The sequence below is a fragment of the Pleurodeles waltl genome, chromosome 8, assembly GCF_031143425.1.
Source record: "Pleurodeles waltl isolate 20211129_DDA chromosome 8, aPleWal1.hap1.20221129, whole genome shotgun sequence".
Classification (NCBI taxonomy): domain Eukaryota; kingdom Metazoa; phylum Chordata; class Amphibia; order Caudata; family Salamandridae; genus Pleurodeles; species Pleurodeles waltl.
In genome coordinates this window covers 19944869-19967705 of record NC_090447.1, presented here as the reverse complement: position 1 = coordinate 19967705, position 22837 = coordinate 19944869, and the positions used below count along the sequence as shown (strand labels likewise).

At 42.8% G+C, this 22837-nt stretch overlaps 1 protein-coding gene across 1 annotated transcript in view; it reads left to right on the top strand.

Annotated features, from left to right (window-relative positions):
- Positions 1-22837, top strand: part of LOC138249313 (extracellular calcium-sensing receptor-like) — a 65872-nt gene that overhangs the window by 17457 nt on the left and 25578 nt on the right. The window contains exons 2-3 of the mRNA XM_069203271.1: positions 1797-2088; positions 15670-16512. Coding sequence (XP_069059372.1) covers positions 1797-2088; positions 15670-16512 — 1135 coding nt within the window. The remainder of the gene's footprint in view (positions 1-1796; positions 2089-15669; positions 16513-22837) is intronic.

Sequence of the window (22837 nt, the reverse complement as noted above, 5' to 3'; positions counted from 1 at the left end):
AATGGCTTAGTAGTATTGTTGTCCTAGTATTTCACATTCATACTCCAGGCTGGCATGTGCATTTGTTTTGCCTGTAATAGAATTCTATAACACTGCTTATCTCTCAATGGATTGTAAGGTTCTTTATTCTAAGTAAGGTTTGTGACAGATTTACTAAAGTGTCACCCAAAGAAGCAGCCACAAAATGCTGTGCTGTGTTGCATGACAGGGAGGGAGCAGGAGAGCTCCACATCTACACAGATATAGCCCTCTCCTCCCCTCTCCCTAGTGCTGGCACAGAGCTTTACTGCTGAGTGCCTCTCACACAAAGCTTTGAGCCAGAGCGCAAGTGGTGGTGTGTACGAGAGTCTAGCATAGGCTTTGTACTGGATGGGTATGCTCCCAGTACAAAATGTTATATTTAGACAACTTTTAAACCTTAAACCTACTATGTTTGTGTGCTGTACAGTGCAGCACACATGCAAAGTAGGAAAAGAAAGGAGAAATGAAAAAAAATCTCCCTTTTACATGTGGTATCAAAAGGCGTTATTGTTTGATGCAAAACAGTTTTTCACGTTTTTGGTAGATAGGGTTTTGCATCAAAAAGGGTGGGTGGATGCATGGGAATGCCCATGTAGCGCACTCTTGACGCTACGTAACGCAAAGCAGCACTTCACCCTACCTTGCATTACTTTTAGTCAATTTCCAGCGCAAAACAAGTTATGTGCTGGAAAGTAAATAATAAAAAAAACAATTTGTGCTGGGTTGCACCACTTTTATTAAGCAAACCCAGCACACAATGTTAGTAAATCACCCCCTTGAACTCTAAAAATTAAAAATGACAGAAAACGAGCTGGCTTTGGGTTAGCCCTCTTAACCCATTAGCTTTCATGTTTCTTTCATGGTTTGCCATTGCTTGGAAGAGCTGTCTGGTAAAGCTGTGGCATTTTGCAAATTGTTGGATAGTCCCATTTATGATGGGTGCCACGTAGTGTCTTTCTCAGGCTGCAGCCGCGACGTAAGGAGCAGTTAGTAAGAGTGCATTATTTGGAGTGCGTTCAGTGTTATAACAGCTTCCATATTCTGCATGTCAATATGTTGCTTCATTAATGGATTTTCTTTGTCGGTCAAAGAGGGGGTAGTACAGATACAATTCTCCCACTTGTTACCATATACTTTCCAACCACAAAGCCAAATCAATTGGCTTTGCCATTGGTTCTGTCTCTTGCCTGTGGTGCAACATTGCATTTTCATCGCCATACAAGTAAAAATATTGTTTACTGCAATTCTGCTGTTGACTTTAGCATCTTAAAATGTCCATGAGGGCTTTTGTGTGTTGATCAGGTGGCTGGAATGGCAAATCTCACTGAGCAGAACCCATTTTGGGCACTATATTGATCAAATACATGCCACCTCTTTCATGAGAGTACAAATATTGGGCAGTACTTAATTTGAGCCAGTGGTTTCCGGTGCTCAGCACTGGCACTTAATTGTCAACACCAGTGCTTGTGACAATCTGCCACAAGGTGGCGCTGTCTGGCTAATTTAGAGATGACCAAAACAAAAGTTAGGTATTAATTCAATATACAATAAAATGACTATTATCTGCCACTGAAGCCTTTCTTATAGCTTTAGGGGCCTGGATCTCTTGTTACTATCATTGGCAGCATGGCCGGAGCAATGTGTGGTGCAAGGTGCAGTGCCTCGTGACGAGAGCCGTGCACTTATTTTTTACACAGTAAGCACTGATTGGGGGGTATAATACCGTTTCAGTGTAGCATCTGATATTGTCTAACACATATGCTGTTATCTTTCAGGCTCGTCATTCGCTACTACAGGGACGTACTAGGGATGGTTTATGCCATAGAAGAAATTAATCAAACTCCCAGCTTTCTACCCAATATCACACTGGGCTTCCAGATCTTTGATTCCTGCTTGTCTGAGGTCAGAGCCATCAGGGGTACCCTAGAGCTACTCTCTGGGAGAAACAGTCTGATTCCTGGATACAGGTCACCACATCACCCGGCACTGGCCGGCATCATTGGGGAGACCATGTCTTCCTTAACCGTCCCGATGGCACGAATCATGGGACCTCTTCACTACCCACAGGTAAAGCATGGAAGTTCCTCCTGCCCACTATTCACTGTGACTTCTCATGCACATATCAAAAGACCCTGGTGACTTCATAAACCATAAAAGCTGAAGGATGAGTCGTTTGCAAATGGCACATGAACTCTGAGATGGCAAGCTGCTTAAGATGCTTTCTGTGTTACATGTGTTTTTGATGAAGTAAGCATGAACATTGTCCTTTTTGTAACAGCAAATGTTTAATGAAAAGAGAAAGTTAAATACTGCTTGTTTGTGGGTAATGAAAACAAGAAAACATTATTTAATATGTAGTTAAGAAATTGGAGTTTTAGACAAACAATTATTTTGCCTTGTTAAGAACACATTGTCCATTTCACTGCCTTTTAGCTACTTTTATGCTTCACAAAAACATAATACATGTACACATTTTGTTTATAGGTTTCAAAGTCAATGAGTACCTAGTGTAAGTGATTCTACTTGGTTATTAATTTCCACAAAACCCAAGCAAAGTTATTTGGCAAAAACAAACCTAATTATACACGATTCATTACCAAGGCCAAGTTAGAAAGAGTAAGCACCTAAAATTATTTGGAAGTGGTGGTGGACACAAGCTAAATTATAGCAAACATAAGAATATGGAACATATTATAGCCTCATAGCCTGATGCCGAGAACTATACCAGTTGTTAAAGGCCCTGCATCTGAGTGATAACGAAGGAGAGAACCTTTAACAACCAGTAAAGCCCAAGGCATAAAGGCTATTAGAACATCCCACCCACTGAGGGTAGAATGGTCTAAATCTAAAAAAGAGAAACATCGAGACAGACATTGGAATGTTGGAGCTCCGGGTTACACCAGCCATGAGCCCAGAGCCGCTCCATTGTCCTCAGTGGAGCTCCCACATTGCAATGTTCTCATTATACATAGATGGGTATGTGAGGTTTCTCCTGCTTTAATATGACGTATGGAGGCTTCTCAGCAATGGCAGGTGGTGATCATTGAGTGTATTGGGTTGTAGCCCTTTCCACAAATTTAAATGACCTAGGGAGCAAAGGTGGACTAACTAAAACACAGGTTCAGAGGGTTTCTGCTCCCCTAAGAAAGGTTTGAAAAAATGGAACCAAATAGTGCATTTTATTGCATACTTTTTCACATACATTTGGTACAAACTTTTGAGGCTTCTATCCTCCCTGCCACTCACTAACTTTGTAGGTTTTTGAAGGAGTCTTTTGACAAGGTTCTTGCACAACCATCACAATCTTGCTCACATTCACTCCCACTCTCTCATTCTCTCGGTCATCCTATCTCATGCCCTCACCAACTGTCTCACCCTGCGTCTCTGTCTCTCAGTTACTCTCTCTCACTCACTCTGACCCCGTCTCTCACTTACTTTCTCTCTCTATCACTCTCTCTGTCACTCTTTTCTGACTTGTTCTGGCACAATCTCTCACTATTTCTGTCACTTTCACTTACTCTCACCCATTCCTGCACTCATTCTCTGCTTCACTCACTCTCTCCCCACTCACTCGCCTGTCTCTCACTCTCACACTATCTTCTTCACTTCCTCACTCTCACTAACTCTTACTCTCCTCACACTTTCACTGTCACTCTCACGCTTACTGTGTCTCACTCCCTTCACTCACTGACTCTCACTCATTCTCTCATTCATAGTTTCCCTCACTTTCTCTCCTTATTTCAATCATTGTCTCACTCATTCGCTTTCGTACTTTCAATAGTTCCCTGTCTGTCTCTCACTCATTCATTCTATCACACGCTCAATCTCTCCCGCTTCCTCTATCAAAAATATACGCTCTCTCTCTCACATATACACATACAGTCACCCACACACTTGCCCCCCTCTAGTATTCAAACACATGCGCAGCACTTTCAGAGCGTTCATTTTTCATCTTAACCGCTGCAGTATTCCACTTCAGGTCCTCCTCAGTGGCCAATGCTGAAACTTTGGAACATGGACCAGCTCCCTCCCTCTGAGGTTCCTGTGTTGCAAGGTTTCTAATCATAGATTAATTGATTGACATCACAGATCCTGATTTGGCCCTGCATTATCAATCACTCTGTAAGTTTGACTCTGGACCTTGCGATTCGTTAGAGCTCTAAGAAACAGCTCCCTATTAGAGAGCTGTAAGGCTTGCCTGATGGACTCCCTTCGCTCACTGAGAGCACTGCCTGGCAGTGCTCAGCATAAACAAAAAGTGTGTGACAGCCTTGATGAGTTCTCCTCACCAGCCAAGACATCTGCACTTTATATGATTTCTCACAGTCTGAAGCAGCTTCAGAATCCAACATTGCATTGACAGGAGAAAAAACACACACTACACATGTCTTGGCAAGTAAGGAGACTCTATCATGCACACTTTGTATATTCTTGTTCACTGTCACACACAGAGACTGCAGTTTAGACTTACATGGGGAAAAAGGTTAGGGAGCAATGCCCTAACCCCTCAATGGGACAGCCAGCGGTGTCCGAGGAGGAGTTGTCATCCGGGAACCACTGGAATATTTATACATTCAGGCTTTGTCACTTTTATTAGGAGTTGAAAATCTCCAGTGGGAACAAGCTGCTGGCTAAAGCCAACCAGGGCCTCACAAAGCTAAATACTCCTTCTGTGAGGACTGTCTGATTTGCTGCTCCAGAAAAGAATGTAGCTGAAGCTACCACAGAGTCAGGCCTACAGGTGATTCACCTTGATCAAATCGACAAGCAAGAAGGGCCAGTCTCTTGTCAATTCACAGAGCATGTTTTGGCTGAAATTGTTTCAATTCCTCAATTTTGGATACTGTCTGTTTGGGCATTTTTAGCACCACTTCCAGAGGACCAGAACTGACAAGGCACCACTTGGAGGGTAACACTTGCTTTAGGCAGGGTCGAGATGCAGGTTTCAAGTTGTTGGTATTTTTTGTGTCCCTGTAAATCAGAACAGGAGGCTAGCCACCTAGCCCTTGGATTCATTTTAATAGTACTGCTTTCAAGCAACAAGCCAGTCCTCAAGCAGCAGGGCTATTTTTTGAAGGTTCAAGGCAGGCCTTCTGAGTGTCTTCTGCAGGTTCAAGAATGAACTGAAGAGTGGGTCTTAGGATCCAATTAATATACCTGGTTCCAGGTTTGAAGTGGTAGAAACCTCTTGAGTTTTCCCCCACATATGGCTTTGGAATTGTCTTCCTCCTTGCCCAGGCTTCAATAGGTCTGCACTTGACAAAAGCTGGGTGTCTAGTTTCTTGTGAAAGTGTAGAGTTAGCTCCTTTGAAATGTAAGTGGGGCTGGGAACAGCTCTGTCCTTCCCATCCTGCCAACACGTACTTCCCCTTTGTCACACCAGCTGGCAAGAATACACAAAGGTCAATCATCGCCATGTGACCCAGGACACAGGCACCAGATGGTTAGGCAAAGAAGCTTTACCAAGGTGGAATTTTTACCACCCTGGGTTCAAGTGAGATGGGTCTAGTGCTTCCTCAGCAGGGCAGCACAACAGAAAAGCAGTTCTTTCAGAGCAGCAGTCCAAAGTGACAGTCCTTGTAGCAGCTCAGCAGTCCTTTTTCCTGGAAGAGTTAATCAGAAGTGTACCAATTTGGTAGGATCAGAGGTCCAGTTCTTATACCCAGTGTGCCGTTGAAGTGGGAGTGAGTTCAAAGATGGGTCTTTGAAGTGCACATAGGTCCTTCCTTCCTGCCCTGGCTCCAAGCTTACTACAGGGGGTTAAGCAGTCCTTTGCGTGGGAGCTGGACACTGCCTATTCAGGCATAAGTGTCAGCTCCTTCCTACCATCCTAACTAGGATGGCCCATCAACCGGCAGATGGGCACTCAGTCACTTCTACTCTTCTTTTGTGTGAGGCTGTCTAGAGGGAATGCAGGAAACCAGATGTCACCCCAGCCCAGACCTGTATTGGAGACAGGCTGAAAGCACACAGGGATAAGAGCAGGAAAATGCTAACTTTCTAAAAATGTTTAAAATTGTAATGGTAAAATCCAACTTTAAAGAAGATTTATCATTAAACTTTTGATAGGTACTCAGCATGATAGTTCTACCCCGTCGCAACCAGTACTTACACTTTATTAAATGCAATAAGGAATCCCCAATGTTAGCCTTTGAGAGGGACAGCCCTCACAGTAGTGGAAAACAAATTTGGAAGTTTTTCACTACCAGGACATGTAAAAGTATATATCCTGCCTTTCAAATACATGACCCCATGACCTTGCGGATTACCTAGGGCCTACATTAGCAGTGACTTATATGTAAATAAAGGGAGTTTAATGCTTGGCATGGGGTTGTAAATTGGAAGGCGACATGGCAGTCAAACTGCACACACAGGTTCTGCAGTGGCAGTCCTGAGACATGTTTAAAGGGTTACTTAAGTGGATGGCACAGTCAGTGTCCACTAGTAGCATTTCCTTTACAAGCCCAGTGCACATATAGTGCACTTTACTAGGAAATTATAAGTAAATTAAGTATGCCAAGTTTGGCTATACCAATGTTTCCATAGTTTAGAGGAGTGAACACATGCACTTTAGCACTAGTTAGAAGTGGTAAAGTGCCCAGAGTCCTAAGGCCAACAAAAACAGATCAGCAAAAGTAAGGCAAAGCAGTCACAATGTTTGGGGGAAGACTAACCTAAGGCTGACAGATCTAGCATGTATCCCACCAGATACAATGGAAAGAGCTACACAAGCTCTTGGGAGAGCTCATCACTAAGGGGAAAGAACATGGTGAGACCATCAGTATTGGCATGGTCTGTCCCATGTCTGTGTTCCACTGTAAAGTCCATTCCCTGTAGGGAGATGAATAACCTCAACAATTTTTGATTCTCTCTCCTCATTTTCATTAGCTACCTGAGGGGCCTGTGTCTGTCTGAATCCAGTAGTGAATCCCAAACAGGTCTAGGCCCTCTTCATTAGACTGTGATAGTACGGCCCCTGTGCCACAATCTGAGGCATCAGTTTGTACTATGAATTCTTTGGAAAAGTCAGGGTCCTTAGGCACAGGGACTGTGCACATGGCCAGCTTCAGGGAGTCAAATGATTTTTGACATGCCTCTGTCACATATCTGGGTTGTTTCTTTAATGTCAGTTCTGTCAAGGGGGCAACAATGGTGCCATACCCTTTGACAAACCTTCTGTAATATTCTGTCAGGTATATGAAGGCTCTCACCTCTGTCCAAGAGCTTCATTACAACTTTGGCGGTCGGAATGATCTGACAGCCAAAGCAACTGGAAAGAGGCTGCAGTCATACCGGCAGCCTCCATCCCAGTTCTATTATGATGTTTCCACAGGACTGACTGGTGGAAGCATTGTATTATGACATTTCCGCCGGTCAGAGCGGCAGAAACAATACCATGGCATTGGCTCCCTTAAGGGAGCTGAGGCCAATGCCTTGGCACAACAGCATCCTCGGAATGCACACTATCTGCATAGCAGACAGTGTGCATTCCGAGGGTGCTGGTAGTAGGAGGCTTCCAACACTGGCTTTCTGCCAGCCTTTTCATGGTGGGGACCCGCCATGAAAAGGCTGTCAGAAAGAGGACTCGTGATCAGCATGGTAGTGCTGAACTCAGCACTGCCGTGACGGACCAGGACTCGACCACCACCACCCCTCCACCGCTGGTTTGGCAAAATGCCAAGCTCGATTATGGGTGCCTGAGTCTTTTGGGTCTCCCAGGCCATGATGGTTTCTATCTTGGCTTGCAGGGACTGCACCTAAACCCCACCCTCCAGGTGTCCAAAGTACACCACAGACCCCTGCCCTCTCTGGCAATTGCTGGCCTTGATAGTCAGACCTGCATTAAGCAGGGCCTGAAGCATTTCCTGGAGGTGAAAGAGGTAGTCCTTCCAGTTGCTTCTGAAGACAGCTATGAAATCCAGGTAAACAGCACTGAAGGCCTCCATGCCGGCCAAACTATGGTTCACCAGCCTCTGGAAGGTGGCAAGGGGCATTTCTGAACCCAAAGGGCATCCCTCTGTATTTATAGTGACCCTCTGGAGTAGTAAAGGCTGATCTCTCCCCGGCACCTTCAGATAGGGCAATCTGCCAGTATCCTGACGTAAGGTTAAAACTCAGGAACTGAGCAGCCCCTCATCTGTCAATCAGCTCATCTGCCCTAGGAATGGGATGAGCATCAGTCTTAGTGACTGAATTGAGCCCCCTTTAATCTACACAGAAGTTGATTCCAGGTGAAGTGCCATTTGGGGCAGCATTTGGTACCAACAGCACAGGGATCAACCAGGGGCTACTAGAAGGTTCAGTCACTCCTAATTCTATCATTTGGGGGACTTCCTACTTAATTTTGGCCCTCCCTTTCTCAGACACCCTAAGAATTTATTTTTGACAGGGAGATTGTCCCCCGTATCAATGTTATGGATGCACAGGTGTGTAACCCCAGGAGTGAGGGAAAATGGTGAGGAGAACTGACCCACCTACTAGTGACAGTCCCTCTGCTGTTCAGGAGTCAGGGTAGGGGAAAGGTTCATACCTTCCACTGATCCACCCTTCTTTTTGGAGGCTAAGAGATCAGGGAGAGGTTTACTCTTCACTACCTTCCCTCCATCAGTCACCAGCAACTTGCTGACCCCAGGCATCTCTAAGTGGGGATTGAGATGGTTGAGGTGAAGAACCATGATGTGGTGCCTGGGAGTCCTGAGGCCAACCAAGTAGGCAGCCTCCCCCTTCCTCTCAACAGTCTCCATCAGCTATACCTTTTGCGCAGGTAGCACTTCTACGGGAGCAGTTGTTTGGTCAAACCACTGCTTCGTCACTTCATGGTCAGCCTCTACGTTGACTGAAGCTTCCTTTCACAACTTGGCCATGTGGCTTCTGAAGGCCAGCATACAACTAACTACATCCTGTAGAAGTGGCACCTCTCTGTAAGCAAAGAGTAGGCGTGGCAATTGGATGTCTCACCTACACCTCAGAGGCTCAGGTGGGCTCCTGATCATGTCTTTGAGGGTCTTGTTGAATCTCTCAACAAGCCCACTGGTCTGTGGATGGTATGGGTTGGAGAACTTATAAGTAACTTATAAGTAAGTCAACACACTTTCTACATTGACTACATGTAAGTAGACATATCTTTGGTGCCCCTGCCAGACACCACTTTCTTGAGAAAACCCACTGGGGTAAAAATTCCCATCAGGGCCCTTGCCACTGCCGGTGCAGTAGTAGACCTCAGGGGTATGGCCTCTGGGTATCTACTCACATGAACCATCAGAACCAGGATAACTGGATCCATGGGTCCTACAAGGTCAGTGCCTACTCTCCCAAAGGGAGTGCCCACAACAGGTAAGGGAGGCAGCAGAACTTTGAGCTTCTGCCCTGTCTTCCAACTGGCCTGGCAGCTCAAGCAGGTTCTACAATAGACATCTGAAGAGACCTTCATCTGAGGTCAATAAAAGTAGGGGACAAGCCTTGGAAAAGTCTTTTCCTGGCCCGATATCCTGCCTGTGGAATTTCATGAGTCAGCCCCAATAGAAAGGTTCTCTATCATCGAGGGACCACCAGGGTCCTTTTTTCCCGTGCATGTGTGCCTTAGGCTCACTATACAGGAGGTTGTCCTCCCAGAAAATGCAGAGACTACCAGAGGGGTCACCTGCTGCCCAGGCTTCAGCCTGTTGCCTAATGCCCTTCAAGGCTGGACATTCCCTCTGCGCCTTGAAAAATTCCTCCCTGGTAAGACCTCCTTCTACTTGCCTACCTTAAGGCTGACAGGTCTAACAATGAAAATAGCATGTGGGGTACTAGACAGGTGATAGCTGGATGAAACAATGAGGTAGCACATGAGAAAAGCAAGAAAAGATGGAAAGGAGAAACAGAGAAGAAGGAAACTGGCTAGAAGTAAGTGATGCAGAAATAAGCAAAATTGAGCATACTGGAGCCATAACCAGTGAACTTCAGGTTACACAGAATCAAGCTGCAGTTGAAGGACTGGTGTGAAAAGACTGCAAACGAAGAAAGAAGAGAGCAAGAGATGAAATGGTGAGTGAGGGCCAGGGCTGGCTCCCTTGGTGATGTCAGAGGTAATGTTGAACTCGGGAGGAAGGAAGGAAATGAGAGGAAGATGGACAGAGATATGGACAATTATTGAAGGTGATCGAGAGAAAAGGAGAGGATGGTCACACTGGGCAGGTGGAACAGGCAGCTAAGCTGGCATGAGAAAATACATAGACCACCTTCCTATGGGATGAGGGGTAACAAGATGGGGGAGTGATACAAGGGAGACCAGGATGTATTGAGTGAAGATTAAGGTTTCTTATGGATGGTGACGATGATGACTATTAGAAATAAGGTCTCTAGTTGACAGTCAGTTTACACCCTGCCCAAGTAGGGACCCTCACTCTAGTCAGGGAAAGGGAGTCACACAACTAAGATAACCCCTACTCACCCCCTTGGTAGCTTGGCACGAGCAGTCTGGTTTAGCTCAGAGGCAATGTGTAAAGTGTTTGAACAAACACACACAGCCACACAGTGAAAACACCACAAAAAGACGCCATACCAATTTAGGAAAAATAACCAATATTTATCTAACCAAACCAACAAAATTCTAACATACACAGGCAAAGATATGAAATTTTAAAGTAAAAAAAGTCTTAGTACCACAGAAATCAATGGATGCGTTGTTTTAACACAAAGTATCTGGTGTGAGTCAAAAATAAAGCTGCAGGGACTAAGTTGCGTCCAAAAAGCATGTGATGTGTCAATTCCTTACTCGCAAATGAGGCCATGCATCGATTCTTTCCTCATCGGGTAGGCGATGCGTCAATTCTTTCCCACAGGAGAACAATGGGTCGAATACTGGACAAACAGCCTCAGGTCCGTGCAGTAATGTTGAAGATTTGACACCCAGGGGCGATGCGTGGAAAATCCTGATGCACAACGATGATGGGTCCAAGCTAAAGCAGGCGATGCGTAAATTTAACTGGCCCTGCATAGATTTTTCAGCCGTGGTGCAGGTGCTGTATTGATTTTTCTGCTGCTCAGCTCCGGTGCGTATATTTTCTCTCAGGTTTTACCAGCTTCTCCTTCCAAAGATCCAGGGATTGGCTGTGGCACCACTTCCAAGTCAGGGGTCTCAGCAAGAGAGCCCAGGTGCTGGCAGATGAAGCCTTCGATGTCCCTTAGACTTCTTAAAAGGGGGCAAGCTCAGTCCAAGCCCTTGGAGAAACTTCACAAGCATGATACACAGCAAAGTCCAGTCTTTGTCCTCTCAAAGGCAGAAGCAGCAACTGCATGCCAGCCCAGAAAAGCACACACAGCAAAGGGGCAGTGCTCATCCTTACAGCTCTTCAGCTATTCTCCTTGGCAGAGGTCCCTCTTGATCCAGAAGTGTTCTGAAGTTGTGGGGTCTGCAGTCCAATACTTATACTCATTTCTGCCTTTAAAATAGGCAAACTTCAAAGGAAAGTCTTTGTAGTGCACCAGACTCTGCCTCTCCCTGTCCTGGCCCCAGACACAGCCCAGGGGGTTGGAGACTGTATTGTGTATGGACAGGCACAGCCCTATTCAGGTGCAAGTGTCAGCTTCTCCCTCTACTCCAGCCCAGGACAACCCACCAGGAAATGCAGAACACACCTCAGCTCACTGTCTATAGTGAATTCACAAACAGCCTAACTGTCAGTATATCCCAGGCAATATTCAGCAGCAAGCAGAGGCACAGAGTGGTCAAGCAAGAAAATGCCCACTTTTTAAAACTGGCATATTCAAACTGGCAATCTAAAAACCAACTTTACCAACAGCTTTATTTTTAAATTGTGAGTTCAGAGGCCCCAAACTCCATATCTCTATCTGTTCCCAATGAAACATCACATTTAAAAGGTATTTAAAGACAATCCCCATGTTAACCTATGGGAAATATAGGCATGCAATAGTGAAAAATGAATTTAGCAGTATTTCACTATCAAGACATGTAAAACTCACCAGTACATGTCCTACCTTTTAAATACACTGACTGCACTCTGCCCATGGGGCTGCCTTGGGCCTACCTTAGGGTTAACTTACATGTAGTAAAATGGAAGGTTGGGACATGACAAGTGGGTGCACATGCCAGGTCGAAATGACAGTTTAAAACTTCAGACTCTGCAAAGGCGGGTCTTAGTCATGTTTACAGATCTAGTCATGTGGGTGGCACAATCAGTCCTGCAGGCCCACTAGTAGCATTTGCTTTACAGGCCCTAGGTACACAAGGTGCACTATACTAGAGACATACTATTAAATCAAATATGCCAATCATGGATAACCAATCACAATCACAATTTACACATGGAGTACTTGCACTTTAGCACAGGTCAGCAGTGGTAAAGTGCCCAGAGTACCAAAAACCAGCAAAAACAAAATCCAGAACACAGTCAAAAACACAGGAAGCAGAGGCAAAACGACAGGCAGAAACCACACCAAGGATTCCAGCTCTCACAATGACATCTCAATGAGGATAGAATTGAATGATGAGAAGAAGGGGAGGACTCTAAATGCTTCTCCTACTTCAAAGTGGCATCAGGTATAAATATTGGACACTAAGACCCAACTCTTGAGTACACATCTGAACCTGTGGAAGATTCAGAAGAAGGGCTGCTGTGCTGCTCTGCTGCAAGAAGGACTGCTACTTTGCTACCATGATGCCTGGCTGGTTGAGGGGGAAGGACAGGACCTATGTCTGGAAAACAAGACTACCAGAGTGACTTGAGGGGCTAGTTGGCTGGTGTCCTGATCAGAGCATCAGAGACAGAAAAGTCTTCAACTACCTTGAACCCTGCACCTGGCTCTGCCTGCTGTGATTCCTGCCTCACAAGTGGTATCAACCTATTCCTGGATCTTTGGAAGTGGGCCTGAAGATGCTCTGCTAGTCCAGCTGTGGTCCTACGTGAACCAACGCAGCTTGATGCATGACATCACAGCCTTGCATTGGAACCACCACTATGCAATGCATCCCCAAAGCAGGAGTGGCAACTCCTCAAAATTGCCGCTGTGTGACGCATCCTCGATGTAGGACCGCACATCACAATCATGCGGCTCCTCGGAACCACCACTTCGTGACACATGCTTGATGCAGGACCCACAGCTCCTCATAACCACCTCTGCATAATGCAAGACCTTGCATCCCAGCTACTTGGAACTGTTGCTGCACGACACACTGTTGGTGCACAACCTCTCAAAGCTCTGCAACCAGTATTTAATGTAACTTGGGAAATAAAGATATTTCTCCTTGTTACTCCTCACCTGGGGAGGCATAGGATCTTGATGCATTCCCAGGTCTACAGGTAATGGTAAATGTGGGAATGCACCAATATCCATGGGTGGATGAGTAGGAACACCAATGCTCCATCCATGGAATGCCTTCTCAGGGCAGAGCAACACAATGCAATGATTTGTGAAACCTTGCATGGCTTGAAAAATCTAACTCTTACTCCCCGTTGAGCGACCCAACTGTTTGTTAAATATGCTACTTGACTTCCAAGGAAATATCAGAGATTTCATCTGACAAAAACATATCTGTAAAAGTAAACAATACACCCTTAAATGTCCATTGACTTTAACATATGCCTTTCACTATCCATTTGTCAGGCCTATTGCCTTTATTGTAACGTTACACAATAAACATTCAGGCATATAGCCTTTATCATTGGCTTGTCATCATAACAAATTAAGCCTATTGTATTGAGCGTAAGCATTCCACAATGCAACCATCCAGCATACGATCATAAAATTACAAAAGTTATTAAATTACAGTTAGTAAAGCAAACTAATATCTCGCCTAAGAGAGCCTAATAATGAATTTATTATGGCGGGTCGCCAACATCAAAACCCCTGACTACTATGGTAATATGTGAGATTTCATGTAACAAAATACCTGCCTACAGGCTTTAGCAGAGTGTAATGACAAGCCATCCTTAAAAGCCTATTGACTTTAATGCATGCTTTTCACAATATGTAGGTTTGGCAGAGTGAGTGTCTGGAGCCAAAATCAAAGCCCTGACTATTACAGTAATGTGTGATATTTCATAAAACAAAATACCTATCTCTAGTCTTCAATATGGAATAATAACAATTCCGACCTTAATGCCTATCGACTTTAACACATCTTTTTCACAATAAATATGTCAGACATATTACTTATATCATAATATTTCATTATAAACAGATCATACTATAGTCATAATCATTGGATTGCCACCATAACCAACTCAGTCCTTCTGCATCAAGTATAAATGTTGCCACAGGTAAAAAGATTCAAGACATGCATTCTTTTTAGTTCAAACACACAAATAAAACCCATTCAAATCATGTCTTCAGATGGACCAACATGTGAGTTGAGTCTAAGCCCCTTGCTAATTAGGACTCTCCAAGCTCTTTTTTGTCGATTGCATAAGGTAATGTTGAAAGCTACACTTTCAAGCCAGATCTAAAAAGGCATGGGCAGTGCAGGGGTCCCCATGGGCCCCTCGACTCCCCTTTCGGCCATCCTTTCCATGGCGGTTCCTACCGCCGTGAAAAGTCTGGCGGGAAGGGAACTCGTAATCCCCTGGGCAGCGCTGCAAGCGGATTAATTCTGCCGGGACCAACGTGGTGGAAAAACGACGGTGGCGCTTCCGCAGCGGTCGTAATATGTGAGTTTGCACCACCATCCTGTTGCTGGTGCAACCTCCAAAACAGCCCTGGCGGTCTTTGACCGCCAGGGTTGTAATGAGGGCCTATATGTTAAAGTTGCATTCCATTAAGTTATTTTGGGAGGATTTTTAAATGTCCAGAAGCACAGAAATGTTGTTTGTAATCCAAATATTGTCTATTTCACTTCCAGGGCTAAGATAAATCACTTTACCGGTATTGCTTATTATGTGTAAAAGCATCAAGTTATAGATCAGTGTTCTCAATTTCCGTGTGTTACATGTATTGCTGATGCTGATATTTTCCCCACATGTACAACTTCTTGCAGGGTCACTCAAGCAATTATTCATCTGTAGGAGTTGGGGCACTTGCTCTGCTGTTGGTTTATATTTTCAGGACACCACAACTCTTTTGTTAATTTGAGAATTCAATCATTCTTGGCGAAGCATTGTATTTACCGGTTGTCCACAATTAGTGGGTCTAAAGTAGTAAGTAGAACCAACAAAAAGACTGAGAAATGCACTCTTTCCAGATGTCAACCACAAAGATACTATCCTCATTCCTTTGCATGAGTCAGAAGGGGGCCCTGGTGAGTGACGCCAATGGATTGGGATTCACTTAAATCCATGGCCACTGACTCTCTGATGAAGGGTGGATGGCCTCTCCTGAGTGCACTCCAGTTGTCAAAAGCCCTAATATTGCTAAAGCCCCCGGACCTGACAAAAAAGCTACAAATCATTAAGGGCTTTTCAAACAATGCAGGTGCCATGAGCGGTATTATTTCTCATCCAGGATCTTGAATGTCGAATGAATCCACCGGGTTTGTGGATTATACACAACTGGCCTTCTCAGATTGCTCTACCTGATGCATATTGATATTTCCATGTTTGATTTGTTTCTAATGTGTTTCGGTGTATATTGTAGAAGTACACTGTCTGCCTGGGGCTTATTGCACTTATAATGATAGGTTTGATGACTGACTTGCACCCACTTTTCTGACAGGTCAGCCATTCAGCTTTACTCTCCATCCTGAGTGACAAGCACCAATTTCCATCCTTCCTCCGCACTGTCCCAGGAAGTACCATACAGAACATTGCCCTGGCACAGCTAATGGGGCACTTTGGTTGGACGTGGGTGGGAATGATTGTTTCTGATGATGAGCTTGGTTTGCAAGGTGGCCAACATGTTAAGAAGGTGATTGAAGAGAATGGTGGCTGTGTGGCATTCATGGAAAAGATTCACCTACGGTACTCCAAGGAGAAGGTTCTACAAGTTGTTGATGTGATCCAAACACATTCAGTCAAGGTGATTATCGTCCAAAGTGCAGAGGCTTATGTTAAGGTTTTATTGGAAACTCTTTATGCATACAATGTTACTGGGAAGATCTGGGTGTTCTCTGCCTACTTTGTTATTTCTCCTGGTATTTTTGCTGACCAAGCCTGGAAAATACTTAATGGAAGCCTAGGGCTCACACTTTATACAGATAACATGCCCGGCCTTGAAGACTTCCTATACGCCCTGCAACCTTCCGTAAATTCAGATGATATCTTCACCAAACTCTTATGGGAGCAGATCTTCAAATGTCAGTGGCCACACACCAATGGAAGTGATACTACACCTACAGTAGGGAAGGGAGAACAGTTGGCATATTGCTCCGGAATAGAATCTTTGGATAAAAAAACCTTATCAGTGTTTGAACTGAGTGATCTGAGCTACACCTACCAGAGTTACCTTGCAGTCTATGCCTTTGCTCATGCTTTGAACTCTCTGATGTCCTGCACACCAGGGCAAGGACCCTTCAATAATGGTTTCTGTGTGGACATCAGTGGCATCCAACCATGGCAGGTAGGAAAGGAGAGTACACATCCTACTTTGGTAACGAGGTTTATGTATTTAAAGCAATTTAGAGCTTAAGTATATTATTCAGTTCATGAACAAAAAAGTCAATCACAGAATTGAAAGTTTAGGTTGAATTGGAATGAGTGACAGGGAAAATATTTATAAAATGTATCTACCAAACAAACGAAAAGTAAGATTGTGGAAAAGACCAGATGTATGACCCAGAGTTTTGTGACTCGCAATTTGCGACTCATTTGCGAGTTGCGAGTTGCAAAACCATATGTACAACAGTGTACATCACAAATTACCTACCTCATTAACATTCATGAGGTAGGTCGCAATTTGCGACCCCATTGGGAATGGCTGCACTCATAGGGATGGTGACCTGCTGGGGACAGCAGACCACCATGTCTGTGACTGCTTTTAAATAAAGCTATTTTTTTTTTAATGCAGCCCGTTTTCCTTAAAGGAAAACAATGCATTTAAAAAACAAAAATAAGAAGTTTTCTTTTCATTTTTTCAAAGCAGGCAGTGGTCCGTGGGACCACTGCCTGCTCCGAAAAAAATATTTTCTCTACCATTCACAAAGGGGAAGAGGTCCCACAGGGACCCCATCCTGTTTGCGAATGGGTTAGCACCAATTTGAAATTGGTGCTAATTGCGATTGTTTTGTGACCGCATTCACGGTCATAAAACAATCATACATCGCACTGTGACTCACAGGAAGGGAACACCCCTTCCTAATTTGCGACTCACAAACCTATTTTGCAATTCGGTAAATAGATTACCGAATCGCAAAATAGGGTTTGTACATACAAAAAAGCCTTTTTTCTTTCGCACACGACCCAATTCTGCGAATCAGGACGTTTGCGACAAGAAAAAGGCTACGTACATGTGGCCCCACTTCTGTTATGATTTCTCTTTTCTTCCTGTGTGTGTGGATATGCTAAACTCAGTCTGATGGGTCAGATGGATTGGAATATTATGTATACCTATGAGGGTGAAGTAACTGATAGGCTTTGGCTAGAGGGGCACTGAGGAGAGAGGAAGGCTGCTCCTGGAGGAGTGTTCTCTTACAGGTATATACCTGAACCCTGCAATAAATAAAAATCATATATTTGTGGCCAGTGAGCCCTGCCTTCTTCTTGCACCAAGAGTTGTATTCTGAATTATAACACTGGTGATGAGTTGGTCTTGTCTGTGCATGTTGACAAGGAAGAGTGAAGCAAGAAAGTACAGTAACCTGCAATTCACCACCATTGCTTATGCCAACAGAATGCCTGAAATAGTTAATTGACACCCAAATGGTTGGTTGGTCACTGAAATAAGCTGGAATACCAGAGAAAATGAGAGAGCCTGTGAAACAGATGATCAGTGGCTTGGCATCAAAACGCAGAGCTGAAGCTACAAAGATTAATTGTGCATTTACTGGTGACCAAAGCGAATACATTAATGACCAAATGATGGAGCACACCTCAAATATTTAGTAAAATTGTGGAATGCTTACAATCTTATATTTCTGGAAGCCTCAACATAGCAAGAGGGAAAGGTTAACATCTACATTAGTGAGAATAATGAATGAGTGTTAATAGGCTAATTTTAAATCATTGGAACATCTTAGATAAAGTGATGGCAAGCATGAGCAAATAAATGCTGTTAAGTCGAGTGTAGGAAAAGATAACATCATTGACACCAATAGGCAAACACTAATAATGAGTACAAATATAGAACAGTGGCTTAAAACGTTTGTATAACATGTGGTAGTGTGACTGATTGGTCCAATGATAAGTGATGCCCAGCTAGAACTTGTAAAAAATGCAAGCATTTTGGTCAGTATGCACAGATATGCAAGAAGTCTGGTACTTCTAATAGGATGGTAGGTGCTTTAAGTGAGGAGTCTGAATGTGAAATGGGTTTGGAGGATTAAGACGAACCGTATCTGTTTAGTTGGTGAGGATATTCATGAAAAATGTGGTAATGGACAAATAGTTACAACAATGGACTATGACAAAGAAAGGTGGCTAAAGATAAGGGGTCCGAAAAGAAGGATAGAAATTGAGGGTAAAGGTTTCCAGATGGTAGTAGACTCTAGAGCCCTAGGCACCATCATATCACTTCAAGATTTTAAAAGATTTTGGACATTAGTTTCTTAGTATTTGTGTGTGCCCACCTAATAAATAATTGAAGGCAGATCGGGAGAATATTTTCATTTGTATAGCTTATCTTTTTCTTATATTGCTTAATATTATATTTAAATATAGAAATATTAGTGGTAGAGCATTTGTTTCAAAGAGTGGTGTACCACTAGTAGGTTTAATGCAGCAGGTTGCAATGGGGATATAACTCTGACCTGGAGCAGCAGAGCAATTGTTTTACTGAATTCAGTTGTAGAACTGGACAATGTTGTTCAAAGTTTTCCAGGAGTGTTTACTGAATTGAGTAAACTTCAGAATTTCACTCATAAAATTATTTTAAGATGGGGTAGTCAAACTTAAGTTCGCAAAGTGAGAAATTAGCCATTTGCTGTGAAGGATAAGGTTAAAGAAAAACTGAAGAAGTTGGTTGATAATGAGATTATAGAAGAGATTTAGTCAACGTAATGGTTGCCACCCATAGTTGTTGTGCGCAACACAGATCAGTCAATCAGGATGTGTGTAAACCTCTGTGGATTAACTAACGCTATATGGGTAGACATGCATCCACTGCCCAATCTAAATAAAATGTTAGCTATTAGAAGGAAGAGTAATTGGTTTTCAACAATGGACTTCTCATCAGTTAAATAGAGTTGCATGAACCATTACCACATCTAACATAATTTATACATCATTATGCACAAATTGTTTGAAGGTGTCAATGGGGTTTGCTGTTTCCAGGATGACATTTGAATTTCTGCCAGTGAGGAAAAGGAACATGATGACAGGTTAAGGAATGTATTAGAGATTTTGTGCATATGGCTGCGGGAAATTGCAAGCCCATTTTGGACAATGTGAGGCAAATGGAGTTTTCTTTTAAAACGAATATGCATTGCATGACAGGTCAGTCATAATTTGGATTTTGAAAAAGGAAACCCAGATTGACTGTCTACATGAATAAAAGTAGTGAAAATGTGGAAATTGATGAAGGTGAAGTGGAGTGAATAATTTTGGGCAATCAAGAGGTATGGTATTAAAAAGGAAATTTGAGGTGTTCAGAACTGATTTCTTGGTGAAGGTGGGTCAGAATATTAATGTTAAACTCCCATGGAGTGTGACAAAGCTAAATGTATATTTCCGGATCCCAAAATGGTCAAAAGAGTTGGTATTAAGTACATGGAAATGGAGGATGGATCAAGGTGGAGAAAAATTAGATTGGTTAAGTTTGGAAAAGGAAAAGAGAATGACAGATTTGAATTTGAATATGAAACTGTAGAAAATCAGAAGATAAACATGACAACTTGGTGATGGATAGAAGCCAGAATAGAGTGCCTACTAGATTTAAGAACTACCTATATAGTTAGTTTTAATTCATCATCAGCCCTTATTAAACTACTATATTAACAAACATTTTTGCATGATGTTTCAATACATAGTTTTCAGGCTTTTTATTGTTATATTATTGTTTTATATCATGTTAATGTATATACTTTCTACAACATTTTTTGTTATATATTATATCATTATGTTCATATATATATATTTTTTTTTTACTGAAAAAAACAAAGGTTACAGGGACATTACAGTTAGGCTCACATTGTAAACATATGAAACCATAGAAATTCACCAATTATAGTTAGAGTTATCTCAAGTAACTATAACTCATGCCCTAAGGTAACTTTAACTTGCCCTCTCATCATGCACAGATTTTATGTCGTAAACTTTAATGCAAATATTACATCGATATTATCAATGATGTTATCAAAGATGTCATGAGTGATGTATCTTGTGGGGTAATTAGCAGTGCATTGGCGAAGGTGTGAGTTATAGTAAATGAAATGAAAATTACTTTATGTTAAAAGAACATAGAAATTCACTGAAAACAACAAAGATTTCAGGGACGTTATAGTTAGGAAATAGAATTTTAAAAACTTAGAAATTCACTGAAAAAAACAAAGGTTACAGGGTTGTTATAGTTCTGAATTTACCTGTACAAAACCATAGAAATTCAGCAGTTATAGTTAGAGTTCTTTCAAGCAAATATAACAAGCGCCCTAAGGTAACTATAACTTGTGTCTTCGCATTCACTGCTACTTACCCTCTGATATTACAGCAGTCATGACAATTTCTAGAACGTCCTTAAAACTAAGAATGAAACATTAGCAATCAAATGTTTTAAGAAAAAGCTGTGCATGGCGGGAGCTGGAGTTATAGGTACCTTAAGGCACGAGTTATAGTTACTTAAAAGAACTCTATGGTTTTGTACGAGTAAATTCTTCAGGACCTAAACATAACATCCCTTTAACCTTAGTTTATATATATATATATGTAGGTGGTAATGGATGAAATGCTGCTGATTATTACCATTAAATGGGTTAAAATGAATCTCTTGGGAGTGCAGTGCTTCTTTTTGTTGAACATATATATAATGTATATATATATATATATATATATTTATTTATATATAGTATTTTTATAAAAAAGATTGAACAAGAGTCCAATTTTGAAAGTGTGAAGCGGCTGTTGGATATCCTGGCACTTAATGTCCACCACTGTTGGTTGACAATTGAAATCTATGTTTTAGTGCCCCTAATGTTGACCCCTTAGATATCAAAATTCTACAGTTATAGGTTTTTATAAGCACCTGGCACTTAACCCATGTTTCTTGAAATATGCGACTTCTGTTTCATGAGATAAACTTGTACCAATCTGATTTTGGGGGTCACAGACAGGTGTCCCGTGGATAGGGACACCTTCTCCTTTGTGAATGAGTTAGCATCTTCTTTGTGACATCAGTAACTATTCAATGGTTTGTGGCTGACAGCAGGCAGAAACCATCCATATATATCAAACTGATTTGCAGTTAGGCCTCTTTCATGCCCCCTCCTAAATTCAATAATGCAATTTGGGATGAGTCACAGACCCTCCTTTTGTGATTTGTAAAGGTTTCTCCCAATCACTAAACAGATTTAGTAGGTAGCAATAACACATTGTTCAGTGGAGACCATTGTGAATGTGTGGATTGCAGGGTTTTAGATTTCAAAATGCCTATGTACATATGGTCCTACATTTCCTCACTGGCACATGGTGGGCTGACGAGCAGTCAGCATCATATTTTGGTAGTGGGCCCCAGAGCCATTATCTTTTTTTGCTGAGGTTCTGCTATTAAATATACCAACTGGAATATTTAGATCTGTGTTGGCTAACAATTTCAGTTTATGTGTAGCTGATCTTCTCTCCTTGTAGGGTGCGCAGCCCAGTCTGATGAAATTGTGAATACAGGATGCCAGCACTGTTATCCAAGGCCCATGTGACCTGACAAGTAGTCCTCAGGTCTGAGGACCAGAAAGTAAAAAAATGGGGCCAGAATTACGGCACAATACAATTACCGGTGACAGAGTATCAACCAATCAATCAGGATTTATAAAGCACAGCTAATCATCTGACAGAGTATTCCAGACACTTGCAGGTCCCGGAGGCTCATTTAAACAGCCAGGTCTTGAGGACCCTTTGGAATTCCAGAAGTGAGGTAATGGTCTGGAGTTGCATGGGGAAGCTGCACAAAAAAGGAGGGAAAAAGCAAGGAGAAAAAATTGAAAAATGAGGGAAAAGCAAGGAAAAGGGTCAAAAAAGGGAGAAAAAACAAGCAGAGAACAGTGAAAATGAGGGAGAAGCGAGGAGAAGGCATACAAGGAATGGGCAAAAAAGCAAGGAGAAAACAGTGAGAATGAAAGAAAAGCAAGGAGAAAGCACATAAAAAGTGGGACAAAAAGCAACAAGAAAGCAGTGAAAACAAGGAAAAAGCAAGGAGAAGACATGAAAATAACAGGGGGAAGAAAGGAGCAAGCAGCTGGATTAAGAGAAAAGCAAGGAGAAGGCACATAAAACAGGGGAAAAGGCAAGGAGAAGACACCCAAAAAATGAGGAAAACGCAAGAAGACAGGAGCAAGAGCAATGCAGCAGCACGGGGACAGCTGGAACCTTCAATCACAAGCAAGCTTGAGTACAGCACCACACACTACGCCATCGTCTCTAAGCAACCCCTATGAAGATTCAGAACCATCCAGAATGCCACCAGATTCCTACTGGACCTCTTACGCCACACCCACATTGCTCCACACCTAGAGGAGCTCCACGCCTCCCCATTCAGAAACACAGCCAACTCAAACTCTTCACTCACACATACAAAGCCCCACACA